Here is a 14,976-nt window from a genome sequence, read left to right as displayed (position 1 = left end):
GCAGAATTAAAGTAGACATTGTTTAAGTAGTATCATTGCTTCATGTAATCTTGAAAATACTCCAAATTTACAAATTGCTTGGGGCTTGTAATGTTGACATCTCTTAGTATATATAATAGAGCACTTGGTTGATCCATTGATGGGTTTTGCTACAGAGACCTCAAATGAAATGAGCTCAGTTGCTTCATCAGACACATGACTCAAGTTTGAAAATTGAGTGGCACAGAATAGGAGTCACTGTGTTCACTCTTTGCTTCCTTACTTAATTACTTTGGATCTGACTGTTTTTAGCACCTGAAGTTTAAGGAGACAAATCTTGTGGCGCTGCAGCAGTTCAATGCATTGGCTGAGATGCATCGCATGGAACAGTTGACAGTTGATCCTCAGGGAAATCCAGTTGTCAGCTTCACTTTGTGGAAATACTATGTTCTGTTCAGGCTAAACCATTTTAATCTGCAGAAGATAAATGGAGTGAAGGTAGGATGGTCTTGCTTCTTATAATTGGTCTTACAGGATAAATTCGTGTTGTTTTTAAAAGAGCAGATGAATTCCTAATGGAATGAGGACAACTCTGTCAGTGTCTTCTCACTATAAAGGGGGGAAAGATTTACGTAGACTTCCCCATGTAGTTTCTTGTGTACATAATACTAAAATTAATATTATTTAATAAAATTATGTGAAATTATTTTTAAAGGTCTGCACAATTTTACTTGATTTTAAGAAGCACTTTTAATTGTTTTTGAGAAAATCGCAACACTAACATTGAATACTTACACAAAAATGTGTTTGACAGAGTCCTTAGTAGTTTACTGTATATGATTATTTATAAATGCCAGTTTACAAAATTCCAGAGAATCATATTTTCTGCTTTAAACCCGTCACAGGAAAAGTCTGTCAAATAGATTTTTTTCCTACTTGCTAGATACAAGATCTTTAAGGGTGGGGTTTTTTGGAGGTTTTTTTTGGGGGGATGTGCATTTTTTGTTTAAATAAATAGAAAGTTAGGACTCTAATATTGCTGTTCTTTGTACTTTGTATGCCCCTTTACATCAATTGAAAGTAAATTTATTCAAGCATATAAACCAGCTATTTTATACTTGAGCTTTGATCATGAAGGGGGTGAATATAGTTACAATGCAACACAATGTTTGAATGCACATTCAATTTTAAATGCTAAATAAGTTTAAGAGATGTTATGGAAGTTAATTAGAGCAAAAATAATACACAGCTTTAGCATTTAGATCTGGTATTTTAATTTGGTGGTCATCATATGTTTTGGATTAGATATATTTGTTATCTGATCCAGCCAAAGCTGAATGTTGTAGTTTACTTGGTTGTAGTTGTATAAAGCACATATTAGTTCCTCAGAAGAGTAAGAGTGGCTAAAGAGCTTAAACGAATTAACTCACAAGGAAAGGATGGATGGAAATAGGATTCATTCCAGCAGCACAGTATCTTGAAAAGGAAAAAAATATAGTGATAGTTAGTAATCCCATGAAAAGCGTAGAATAACTTCAGATTTAGTACTTTGCTGGAAAAATGCTCTTCAATTTTGTTTTTAAAAATATAAGTTTATTTCTTTTTTCACTGCATCCTATTTTCAAAATCAACACTAGTGACTCAGATGAAGAGCAAATAGAAGCTAAATCTTGCTGTTTGGTCTTCAAAAGAGAAAGTAACACGACTATTTGAATAGACTTTGTTACAATCTCAAGGTCAACAAGTTCAGTCTCTGAGGGAAAACTTTGTATTTAATAGTTCTTGGGGATTAATTTAGTAAATGGAGCACATGTAGCACAGCATGATTTTATGTAGGGCATATATCAGATCTTAAATATGTATGACAAGAACATTTTTTGTCCTCAACAAACGTTTTCAGCCAGACCACACTACATGAAGATGTGCATGCAGAAGGTTTTTTCTAGTGTCATTAATCATTTGAAAAGTATCTTAGCTAAGCAGAAGAAGGAGATGAGCTGGTTTTCATTACCCTACACCAGAAGTCATGATATCCAGCTCTGCAGATGTGTATTATCCATTGGATTAACATGAGTAATAGAAAATTCTATTTCAATGTAAAGAACACAACCCCTGAAGTGATTCTCAGACTTTAGATCAGCCCTAAATAACAGTTTCAGATGACAGAAAGGGAAATGTGCACATTCTGCTATTCTGATTACCATTTGTGTGCAGTGTTTGGGGAGACTATTGTGTTGTCAGCTCTGAGGTACGCAGAGTTGCAGAGTAAAAGCAATATATATTAACTGAATTAACTAAATAAAATGCATCACTTTTAAACTGTAAGAAACATTTTATTTTCTCCCCAGCCTTCCCCCTCCATTCCAGTTAATATTCCAGGCTAGAAGCGGAGTGTTGGTCTCCCCCTAAAAATGATTCTGTGCCCTTGTCCAATTGTTACGTTTACTAACTATAGGGAAGCAAGTTGTCTTTATTGAGATACTACTTGAAGTTTTTCCCAGTGATAGTAATCTCAGATTAATTCTAATTTGTCAAGTGGAAGTTACCAAGCCCTCCAGACTGCTGTCCACCCAGTGGTATGGAATAGAGTGTGACAGATGCACCCCGTCCCTGAGCAGGGCCTGCTGGCACAGTTGGTGCCTGTTCTGTGCACTTGGCAAGGAGCAGGCATAAAGCCTTACATTTATGTGATACTACCGTTATAATCTTTTTGTGATTAATGGAGCAAAGAATGCACTGCATGAAGATAGAGAAGATGAGTTTGTGTGAGCTGGAGAGTGTATTCAGCATTGCTGTCTCTGTTGACCTGGTCCTTATGCTTCTCTTAACATAAATAAATACATTAAAATCACTTATTTCTCCAGCAGGCATTTCTGTCTGCACTGGGCTTTGTTTCCCTAGCTGCCTTCTGTGCTCTTTGTTTTAGACCTTGCTTCTGTTACAGACTGTTCAGCAAGGTCATCTACTCCTAGGCTGCTAAGACTTACTTAGTTTTAAGTGAGAATTATCAGTTCCACTGTAAAAATGGGATTGGCTTTACGTTTCTAATTCCCTGATCTGTGTTTTCCCTGAATTTACCCCTGCATTATGCTGTTGCAGTATACTTTAGGCAAGTGTAGATTGTATAGTCTTTAAACATTGAGCAAGGATACAACAAAGATCTGTTAATGTGGATGAAAATTCCATTTTACTCACACATTTCAATAGCACAGAATACAAAGTTTGTCTGGAAGTGCTTAGTAAATATTGTGAGTATTGAAGTGTATTTAATAATGGGTTACTTTCCCAAAGTAATGTTATAGGATGAATGGAAGTTAAATTTTGTCCAGAAATTAAGAAGTCAATGAGCAAGTTTCATTGTCCAGTGTTTTCCAGGTCAGATTTAGTGATCATAAAGATTGCTTCTCACTCAGTACAAAGCCAGGAGTCCAGAAACTGTGCCAACAAACTTTTGGCAGTTGAAGTCAGTTCATAGTCTGGCCATCAGGGTAGGAAAAACACAGGCCATGGTCTCCAGAGGTTACAAGCCAAGGCAAACAAAAAATAATAACCACCACCACCACCAAAGAATGAATCTCTTCCACTTTCTTTACACTTTTCAATTTCATATAAAATGAACCTTGAAAAATTTTCAACCATTGAGCTAAAGAGACAGCTGGAACTTAATATTGAAACAACAGTATGGTAGACATTTAGAAAAATATGAGTGAACACTTACTTTCAGGAGCTGAAAAATGCAGAGAAAAATGTTTCCCTCTAAAGCCTCTATTTTATAAAGCCTTTTCCATGATGCTGCCAAAATAAGAGAGTCTGTAAGTTATCTTTTCACATGTGCATGCCCAGAATCTTTCTCCAGCATAACTTAATCAGAATTTTTCCAGTAGACCTTTCATAAGTGCATGCAGTATGGAGCAGAATTAATATGTCTGGCCTTCAGAAAATGAATGTAAGAAACCTTTATAAAATTCCTCATCTCACAAAGACTATAATGAAGCGCAGGTCATCATGTATCTACATTAAAATATCCAGAATAACAGGAAATAAAACAAGCACCAGTACCTTATTTGGTTTCTTCTACAATACATTTAAAGTGCCAGCAAAAACATGTTTTGAAGATGTGCCTGCAGCAGATCTGTATAAGAAATTTCAGTCATTCTCAATGTACGCATGTAATGAAATATTAATGTGCTAATTTTTAAATGTCATTTTTTGTCTTTTTTCCTCTCTTCCCACTCTCCCACAGGTTACTGAAAAAGATGTTGTGAAGGCAGAAAGGCTTTTTGGCATTCTGGCATATGTGGCATCTTCGGAGCTGCCGCATTACCGCATGCTTTCGTTATTTGGAGAATCCAGGTAAAATACAAGGAACAGGGCTGCAGTTTGTCCAGAACAGGTTGTTTAACTCTTCTGCACACTGGTATGATAAATTCTTTTTAGGTAAAAAAATAAAAGCTTGACAAATACCACCTTCTAGAAGATGGGTCCTCTGCATAATGCCCAGGTGTTACCATCTCCTGGTCCATGTAGCCAGAGATTTTCCCAGAACTTGCATGAAGTCTGCTGAGGAGATGAAAAGGAACATGCACACAAATGAACTGCATGTTCAGTTCTCCATTTGTACTGGGATTGCTGAAGACTTGTGGACCTTCATGATGAGAACTGGTTATTTTTAGTGGGTATTTTATAGTGTGTAATTAATGGCTAACAGATTTAGGAATTGTATTGTAGAAAAGGGTGCCAAATACCCCTATTTTTAGTCTTCTATAGACAAATACTTTATAAAAGTTAAAGCTGCAACACTTCCTATTTAGGAAGTGCTCTATCATAGATATCAAAGTCAATTGTTTAAAGACAAATTAATGAAGGGACATCAGAGTATTGTGAATTAGTTGAGGATGCAATATACTTCAAAGCTCGAAAGTGTATGTTCAGAAGGAGAAACCTCCCCTCACAATAGCTACAAACACCTGCACTTAAAAGTTTTTGATAATTAGGTTTGTAAATCTCATTTCACAGGAGGAAACAATTCACCTATCTGCTGGAGGGGAAGGGAAAGAAATCTGGGGTTGGAAGTGAGGAAAGCAGTGATAACAGAAGAAGTGGAGGGGAAAGCACAGCTCGAGCAACGTTGAATTACATGACAAAGGATTTTCATATGGAAAAACTTGAGGTAAAATATATCATAACAAAATATTTCCATTTTCTGTTAGGTAACCTTAGGCTACTTCTCACTGAATTTATCTGTACATCAAATTTCAGCAGTGCTATTGAGAATGGTGGTTTTAAAAGATCACTGCTTGACACACATATCTGATACACCATTTTATCTAACTGATCTTTTTCTCAGAATTCTTAAAGTGCTCAGTTTCTGTCTTTAGTGAAGTGATTCCTGAACAGTGCCACAGTCGCAGAAATACGTTCTCACCTACAAGCCATATGGAGTGAGCACAATTATTTTAGGAAGAACAATATATATTGCACATGTTAGATTTTCCCTGAATGAATTGGTGAAGAACACCTTCAGACAACACATGAGATAGTGCAGGCTGCAGTAATAAAAAGCTGCTTTCTAGCTCTTAAGTGAGCTACAGGAAAAAAAAAAGGCAATGTATTAGGTTTAATTATTAATAAAATTGCAGGCTGGCTTGTTTCAGACAAGGGCATCAGTCACGCTTGTTTTAGTTTGTGTTTCTGATTTGCTAACTCTTTTGCTTGGGCAGAGGGAAATTGTTCCCAGGGAGAATATGATTTTTTTCAGCTACAATCTCCCTTCTGAGCAGTCATCCTGGGTTCTAATGTAGGCACTCTGCTTCTCACATTTGTCCCATTGTTTGCTTTTTGATCATGTGGAAATACACAAATCCTCTAGTGCAAGAAATTAAATCAAGTTCTGTAATCACTGAATTCTCTTATTCCATTGTGGTTTTGTTATCTCAGATCCACAGCATAAAAAGGAGACAGTGACTGCATGTGTGGAGAGATTAAATTAAGAAAACATTTTAGTCTCAAAAGCTGTGACAGTAGCTCTTAAATCTTTACATGTCACGCAATAAGAGAGTGAAGTACTCCCTTTGTCCTTTACCATGGAATCAGCCCTGTAATATAATAAAATAAGCTTAGTATTTGTGCAGTTCATTAAATAAATGCATTGTTTTCTCTTTCCAGTGCAGCACTTCCCCCTTTGTCCTTTGCTGTAGTGTTGTGCATGTGGCAGCAGGTTCAGGAGGTCCCAAGAGTACATCCTGGCAAAAAGAACTCCTTCCAGTTCCCCAGCAGCAGTAAACTGACATCATAAATGTGACTGAAGGAGTGTACTGCTAAAGATGGCAGGCTTGGGTCTTTGATTAACAATTTGGAGTTTTAGCGGAAACTGCTGAAACGCATTTTCTCACCTTTATTATTCATTAAAAAACCCTTTTGTTTTGGTGGCCTGAAGCATGATCTAACATTTTTAACAGCACCACCATCCAAACTAGTTAGATATTTAGCTCAAATATAGCTTACTCTTCAAAGCTTAAGATATTTTATAGTGACTTTGTAGAAGCAAGGATTAACACAGTTTGAGTTACTAAAATGTAGGGCTAGTAGTTGCACAAAGAACAGTAGCTTTTTATTATTTTTAAAGGTTCAGCTTGCTTCAGTATCTAATGCAATACACATTAAGAACCAGCACTTGCCAGAGTGCCTGTGGACAAGGATGAGTGCTGGCATGTTTTTCTACAACAATGTTCTTGTTAGGGCAGGTAGAGAAACATGTACTTTTCAACTGTTGTACTGTAAGGATGAAATTCTGGGAAGGGAGAAAAGAAAAAATAGTTTAGTGCCTAATAATTTCTGCAAATTTTCACTGCTATGCCAGAAAACAATACAAATTGTAATGCTGTTAACTTTCGAGTAATTATATAAATATCTACTAATTTCAGAGAAAGTAATGACTTAATATAGTATGAATATTATCAATACATTAAGGTTCTGTGGCCGCACAAGTAAAAGCTGGACACAGACCCTGGGCTATGCAACTTAAAACCAAGGGGAGAAAGCACACAATAGCATCTGCCTGCTATTTGCTGTGTTCTTTAATTCATTCAATTTTTAGAGGCTTTTTTTGGATTTGCTCCTGTTTAACCTTTTCTTCCTTACACATTGTGTAACTTTTCTCTCATGCAGGAAATGAAAGAAAGAAAAACATTTTGCCGGACATATGTTGAGAACTTAGTGAAAGAAGCAGCTGACATCAATATGAAAAATGAGTCTTTGCAGAAGCTCTGGCCTCAGATGTTCATTGAACTTGTCAGAGATGCCGTGGTCGAAATCCGCAATAAAAACTCCTACATGAAGCTCTGCCTCCAGCGGATCACTGATCAGAAGCAGTAGAGTGGGCGTGTTGTCCTGCAGCTTTTGGTTCACTGTTCTCTCATGTTTTACAAACACAAACCAATAGAATATAAAATTATCATCACTAGGGCATACTTCACTTCCTCCCCCAAAGGGATGCCTTTAAATCTTAATTAACTCGTAATAGTTTTGAAGTGAAAGTTTACTTTCGTACTGCTTTACCAATGCTTCCTTGGCTACTGAAGTGATACCACAGAAATGACTTGGTGATTGTTTTACTAAGTTCTCATTTATGTTTTTCTGTTACCCTTGATTCTGTAATGCTGCAGAATTGATTTTTAAAGAACAAGGTTTGCCTTATTTTTATTGAACACTTTTCAATTGTCACTTTTTTGACTGCTGCTGTTGAAAAAACCCAAGAATAGTAGCTAATTTTTTTATGACCAGAAGCTAATAAATTATTTTTACACCCTGAACTCGATGAAGACTTATTATTCTTGTTTAATTTGTCAGATTATAGAACACTTTTTCACATGAGAGTGCTCAGAATATTGACATTTAATCGGCCTAATTCTCAACTGAACAAATTGCCCAAACTTAATTTCAAATGTTTTTCATTAATTTCATTAATAAGGTTGTGTGAATTGTTATAGGTAAAATATGATTCCAAGGTCTATTCACTTGAGCTTTATTTTTATTTTGCTAAAATATGTTAATATAACTTATTTTGTTTCTTGATTACTAGTTTATTCTGAGGTTGCCAAGATCAAATGAGCTAAAATGCATGCATTACATTTGGTAGGGAGACTGATAACTACTATTCAGTTGTAATTCATTTCTGTGACTGTGTGAAAATTTCATATTATCAATAAAAATAAATTCTTCACTTTTACCTTTCACAGATACTGTAAAGAAGTACTGTGTGCAAAGAAAATACTTCTCCTTAATGCTGCATGAAGAGATGGGTCACAACTTGCCCCATAATCAACTGAATGGGTAGAAAAGAGCCCCCATTTCATATTGCAGTAACACTACCACAATGAACAGCTTGCCAGCTTCTGTCCAGAAATTGAATTTAGAAAGCTTTAGCAAGTCCAGCTGGTTGCCATGGATAAGTATTCAGATGCAGGTAGAAAGTTGTGCCTTTTAAATTTATTTTTAGTTCCATTGTATCTTAACTAAAACAATCCAAAACCTTTGCACATTTTTTTACTTAAAATAAAATTGTTCTTATTTTACTTAGGCTCATTTATAGAAAAGAAACTAAAGAAAACTTCACAGAAGGGTTTCTATGACTCAAAAGTAAATTTATTTTTAAACTCTATTTTCTGTCAAAGCAGAGATGCAGATACAGTTTAATGAGTTTTTATGCCAGGAAAATCATGGAAGTTCTGGGTTGGAAGACTTTAAAGACCATCTAGTTCCAATGCTGTGCCAGGGACATTTTCCCCTAGGCCAGATTGCCCAATGCCATGTCCAGCCTGGCCTTGAACACTTCAGGAGATGGGGCAGCCACAGCTTCTCTGGGTACCTGTGCCAGGGCCTCACCACCCTCACAGGAGCAATTTCTGCCATATATCCAACCTAAATCTTCCCTCTCTCATTTAAAGCTGTTCCCCCTTGTCCTGTCACCACATGCCCTTGTTCAAACGCTGTCTCCAGCTCTCTTGGAGCCCTCACAGGCACTGGAAGAGTGCTTTAAGCTCTCCTGTGACTCTTGTCCAGGCTGAACAGACCAAGCTCCCTAAGCCTTGAATGAGTAGTGGGAATTAAGTGGTCACAGATATTTTGGAGAGTACAACCTGCTTGCATACAGGTCAAGCTGGTGCACTGATGTTGTCTGAGAGAATCCCATTTCAGAGCATGTGACAGAGCAGGTTAACAGTGATGTTAACTGTTAAATGCAATTTTCTATGTGGTTCCCGTTAGACACGCAGGTAGTTGCTTTTCAGTCTGCAGAATTAAGGTTAAGTCACTTAAATTCTTAAGGAAGTGTTAGAGTTCCTGAAGAAACAACTCCAGCAGTTGATAGAATTTAATAGAAACAATCACCTATCTGGGCTGTTTGAACTGTTTCACGGAATTTATAATAAGATTAGTTTATTCGGTGGGATTTTTTGTGTCCTTTCCATTGGAAAATTGCACTCTCAAGTTTTATGGTGCATTTTATTAAAGGAACAAATTAGGGCCCTGCAAAATGAGAGAAAAGGAGAGTTTACATTAGAGGAACAGCTAGTTGTAGAAATGATCATGCAATAGGTTTTTGGATCTGTCATTTACTTTACATCATTTCTGTGCCAAGGGGGTGGGTGGAGCAATTCCAGCTTCTGCATGGGGACAGAAACCTCGGCAGCTGTGTGAAAGTGCAGAACTCTCCTGATGATGTAGCTGGAACAGTTGGGCCCCTTTTGAATCAGATTCAGCAGCAGTAAAAGAGTGGAAAAAAATATTTTAAGAAGGTTGTATTGGTCTAGAGGAACAGGAAGTCCTCCATGGGAAAATCAAGAGAAAAGCCAGACTTTCTGATATTGAGGCTTTAGAAGTATAATCCTGGTTTGAGGCTTTAAGGTAGGCTCTTGATAAAATGAATCAGAGGGTATTGATGGGGAGTTGTAGGAACATCTTAAAATGCTCTGTATTCCCAATGGTCTGTGAATGCTGCCAGTTTGGACTTTTTTCACTCATAGCAGCTGTTTCATAACAGGATTGCTAAATGGCTGAAGTGAGGATAGGTAGGCAGCTATTGTGAATGAAGAAAAGATTAATATTGGGCTCATATGTTCTTTTCACATAAAACCAGTAGGGAAAGAAACCTTACATTTTCACTAATTATTTTTAGGAAACAAGTGATGGGTTAAGTTAGTGACATGTAAAGTGATGTTAGATGTAAGAATACATAGAATTTTCAGTAGATGGAGGAGCTTAAAATTGTTAGCATGCTATATGTTGTTTTTGTGGTTAACCAAATTATTTCGTAATTCATACAGAGTCATGAAATACAATCCTGTAGTTGCTCAATAGGAAGCTCCCAAGTACCTAAAAATGTGAAGGTCTTATAAGCAGCAAATTCTTAGATATTCTGGAACTTAAGTGCCATGTATATAAACTTTCTATGGCAACAGGTGTAAATTGATGAGTTAAAATAGCAATGATACCTTTTAATAAAACCTTCCAGTCTGAAAGCAGTTATTTTTTCTTCTTCAAAAGCCTTTAAATGCTGCATAAAGCCAAATTTTGATGATGTTAATATTTCACTGATATTCCATCCAAAGTAGACAGTGGTCCTCTCATGTATCCTGACTTGTGCACAAGACTTGAACTATTGCTGTAAATTATCTATATGTTAACTAGAAAATCACCTTGAGAGTTAAAAAGATACTGTTGTAAGTCTTCTAAAAACTTTTTGGGTTGATTTTTGGATTATTTATGCAATTTACTTATTTCCTGAGACAAATTTCTTCTATGTCCAGACAAAAGCAGATAATGATGTCTGATACTTTTTCAGTTTCAGTTTAGCTGTCTCATGCACGAAGGCCCCATTATGTCATGCAGAGTCACTGTTTGTTATGCAACTGAAATTTGATCTTCAGTAAGGAGACTGATGAGGAGCTGTATTTCATGCATTTCTTTTAATACAGGGTCTGAAAAAGTAATAGAGCTGCATATCTGCTGCCACAGTGGAGCAGGGAGAACAAATTCACTTGATGCAAACCAAAAGCTGATGCTGTCAGTTACGAGGAAGAAAAAGGTACTGGGAAAAAAGGCTATAACTTAGCATAGAAGTAACACTGCCACTCTGCCTGGGATCAAGGGATACATCTGAATCCAGAAACAGCTGGAAACTCTTTTCTGTTATAGAGAAGTGAATTATCTTGTTCCACTGCTACAAATGTATTTTTATCATGTAAACAACTTAAAATAATGACAATAATTAAAAAGCTAATGTATTAAAACAGATTTAAAGCACATTAAGTTAGGCTATTGTGGAAACAGTAGTGACTCCACAATCTATGTATACATTCCACAGTTTCAGGACAAGTGGATGTCTTTTTTTGACCAGAGCTATGGGCTGTAAAAGTGACAATGATGCTTCCAGTTTCTACTTTTTATCATAGCAACATGTCAGGATGAATTGGGTTTTGTTAGCTGGTTTATTTAAAGATGCTAAAGCAAATATTTACTATTTTTTCTTACTAGGTAGTAGTCATAAATATGTGATTTATATTGGGAGGTCAAAACCACAATAGCAGCTACTTGGTTTGATTGGGAAAACAGACTCCTTGGATGTTTTTCTGTTTCCACATCACATAAACTCTGCTACATCTTGAAGCCCAGTTCCAGTGAAATTATTTTTCTTTTTAAGTTGGAGGCATCAGATTTTTGGAGATTTGTTAAGTCTTGGTGTTTTGCTACACATGTAGAGAACAAGGAGTGGGAAAGAAGGGACTGGTTATCACTTCATTCTACTGTCTGATAGGGTGGCTTTTACTCCAAAATAAATATAAACTGATTTATTTTTTGCATGCAAAAGAAGGGGTTAGTGTGGGCTACGCTGACTTGAGACAGTCCTACAGAAAGCTGAGATATCTGCTTACACACATCACCTCAGAGCTGGATTTTCTTGAGCATGAGCTAAAAAATTGAATCTAAGGGAGTGTTTATTCAACCAAAGTATTAACTTTGTTGGCAAGCTTTGTTAGGCTTCTGCTCTCAGGGGGAGAAGGAAAAGCTCATCTGGAGGAACTCTTGTCTCTGCTGTGGTGAAAACAGCATTTCTTTACAGGCTGTGTGTTGAGCCTTATGTGCCATATTTCTGTTCAGAGGGAGTGGACAGACACTTCTGCTTATTGTATCAAACATCAGGAAACACTGGTGAAGAACTGAGAAGCCTTAATGGGGGAAAAAGTGACTCTTCTTAAATTGTAAGCTGTATTGTTTTGGTGGGGTATTTTTTCATTTATGGATAGATGTGTTACAAGCAGAAACAAATTTGACTGACCTAAGTACACTGAGTGAATGAAAAAGTAGAAAACTGGAAGTTAGAATATTTGTACCAAATCCAGCATTAGAAGCATCCAGCATGCCCAGAGATGTGTTTGCACAAGGTAACCCCATAGCCCTTACTACTGATACACTGGCTTGAGGAAGCCCATATGGGGAGTAGTTTTATTCAGCTTTTTGGAAAATCCAGACTGATGGCTTCCTGATTGCTGTGGACTTTGCTTGATTGGTACACTATAAAATCATGGAATCAAGATAGCAGAATCAGATTTCTTGGTGATGAACTGTGTTGGTTAATGGCATGACAATGCTTAATCCCATCTTTTGTTGCAATCTTCCTCATTAGGTAGGTACTTGCATACTAAGGAAAATCTTGTGTGCAGTCTTCATTCTTTTATATTGCATAGAATCTGGTGCATCACTGCATCCATAACTTGGACATTTTCCACTTTTAAATTATTCCTTTGAGTTCTGTTTGAGTAATATGGGTATTCCAGAGGTTAAAAGCTGCATTTAGCAGTACTCCATTTTACACTTAACAAAACTGAAACTCGAAATGAACACTGAGCAGGTCAAAAATAATTAATTCCTTCTGGAATTCTGGATGTGGATAACATAAACAGTAATAACCTTTTGAAAACAGCAAGAATGATACTTTTCAAGAGTACAGGTAATAATGGAAAGCCTTTCTGAAGATAGTATTGAACACTTTACACTTCAACACAGGAGAAGATATCCTGGAATGATAATGGCTTCTGTCTATTTGTAAGTATATCATTAGACAAGAAATTGTAAAGTTAATTCAGACTGTAGTGGTGAAGAAATTGTGCCTGTGAATGTGATGTTTGTCCTACATGCTCACATAGTCTAGACATCTTACTTGGTCATGCAAATAACAGTGGTCACACTCAATAAAAGAAATCGTTGCAATATGTAGAGAAGCTGTGACTTTACAGTGAGAAAAAACGCTGAGTTCATTGATTAGCTATTATATGACACTTAGAAATTAGACTGTGATACAATATGTGCTGTGGTTTGTGTTCTATTTGGATATGTAGCACATTTGCTGCCTATTTGCATTAGGCTTCAATGATGTATTCTTCCTCGTAAAGAACTCATTCTGAAAAGTGATGAAAGAAGCACAGAGTACAGCTTTACTCAGTTTCTAGCTCAGCACTGGCAATAGGGTATTTTAGGCTTCATACAACCCTTTATCCTGAGTAAAACACTCGTGTTGGAGCTCTCAGAATAATCTGACTATGAAGCTGAGTGTAAGTCCTCTCTGCAGATGTACTTATGCAAGATGACACACTGCTGAAGATTTTCAAAGGTGTTTGCATTAATTTATGCTCTTTATTAGGATGCATGATCAAAACAAGAAAATCCAAACTAGATAACCTACGTGAGCTAAACCTTGGTGCTGTTGAAGTTGTTGCAAGATTCCCAGTGATCTGAGTGAGAATTTTTTATATATGTGATAATGACAGTTGCGTCTTGGGTCTCAGATTAGAATCTCATCTAGATTAGAAACTCATGTAGATTCTGTACTGGCTGGAGGAAAATAGACACTTCTACAGTGTAAAACATCTGATTTACTTTAGATGTCCATATTTTCAATGAGGCGGAGTGTTCTTTCTTTTATTTTTTTCTTTCTCTGTTAAGGTTGTGAAGATAATTTTCCAGATGTTGATGTCTGCAAAAGCTTGGATTTGTACTGACAAGCTCCATCTTTCCAACCTGTGTTGTCTGCTTCCCTCTTGTATGATTCAAGATTCAAACCACTGTGTTCTTCTAAGCCAGTCAGATCCCACAGAAGTAACTCCCTTAAAGATGAACAGACATGGGTTCTAGTTGGATTTGGGGTAAAATTTGTGTCCTAGACTTCCAAAATGAGAACTGCATGCCTCAAATCGTGCTAGACTTCAGTGAAATCTAGATCAGTAAGTCCTTCTGTCACATTTGAAGAGACCTTGAGGGCTGGCACACAGGTTCTCTTCTTTGCTGATTTGAATGTGTTTATTGCAAAGGGGGAGAGTGCCATGTGGATAGGGTGGGAGACTGAGTTGGAGTAGACATTGTTAGACAGTAGATAACTGCTTTTTCACTCAAAGCAGTGCAGTAGCATATGTCTGTGGGTAGTAAAGTGTTGCAAAATACGTTAAATGTTCTTGGTGACAAGCCAGAAATGCATGTGTTAAACATGTCAAAATAACCAAGATACCTCCTTTGTTAGACACAGCCATTTCTCTGGTGCTGAGCTCACTGGTTGCAAGGCAGCTGCTGTCTCTTGTACAGAGATTGTTAAGTGCTGGGCAACTGTGAAGAAAGTAGGTCATTTGCAGATAATATGGGTGTTCAAGTTGAGTAGATTCTTCTGATACATTCTGCAGAGTAGCATTCTCAGTATTTTCAAGTTTATTTAAAGGAAAAATTGCTTCAGAGATGTGAAAGATCCTTTAACTTGAAGATTCTTTTTTGTGCAAATGTGTGTCTCATTGAAGAAGAGAAGAAACCAAAAAGGAACCACAGGTGGTCTGAGAAAGTTGTGTTATTTGCTCACTCTTCTTTGTTGGTACTGAACTTTTACCCTTGTTTGTGATACTGGCTGTAGCTCACTCAGGGATTAATTATAGTGTGTGTCAGACTATAGATGTAGGTGTG

The 14,976-nt window shown here is 36.8% G+C and overlaps 1 protein-coding gene across 2 annotated transcripts in view; it reads left to right on the top strand.

Moving 5' to 3' along the window:
- LRRC49 (leucine rich repeat containing 49) overlaps window positions 1–8,213 on the top strand; it is a 40,839-nt gene extending 32,626 nt beyond the window's left edge. For both annotated transcript variants that reach the window (XM_066328525.1, XM_066328524.1), the window contains 4 exons: window positions 292–477; window positions 4,223–4,332; window positions 4,996–5,149; window positions 7,147–8,213. In XM_066328525.1, coding sequence (XP_066184622.1) covers window positions 292–477; window positions 4,223–4,332; window positions 4,996–5,149; window positions 7,147–7,353 — 657 coding nt within the window. In that variant the 3' untranslated portion in view covers window positions 7,354–8,213. The remainder of the gene's footprint in view (window positions 1–291; window positions 478–4,222; window positions 4,333–4,995; window positions 5,150–7,146) is intronic.
- The last annotated feature ends 6,763 nt before the right edge of the window (window positions 8,214–14,976 follow it).

The sequence above is a fragment of the Sylvia atricapilla genome, chromosome 13, assembly GCF_009819655.1.
Source record: "Sylvia atricapilla isolate bSylAtr1 chromosome 13, bSylAtr1.pri, whole genome shotgun sequence".
Lineage (NCBI taxonomy): Eukaryota > Metazoa > Chordata > Aves > Passeriformes > Sylviidae > Sylvia > Sylvia atricapilla.
This window is presented reverse-complemented; position numbering and strand designations above follow the sequence as displayed.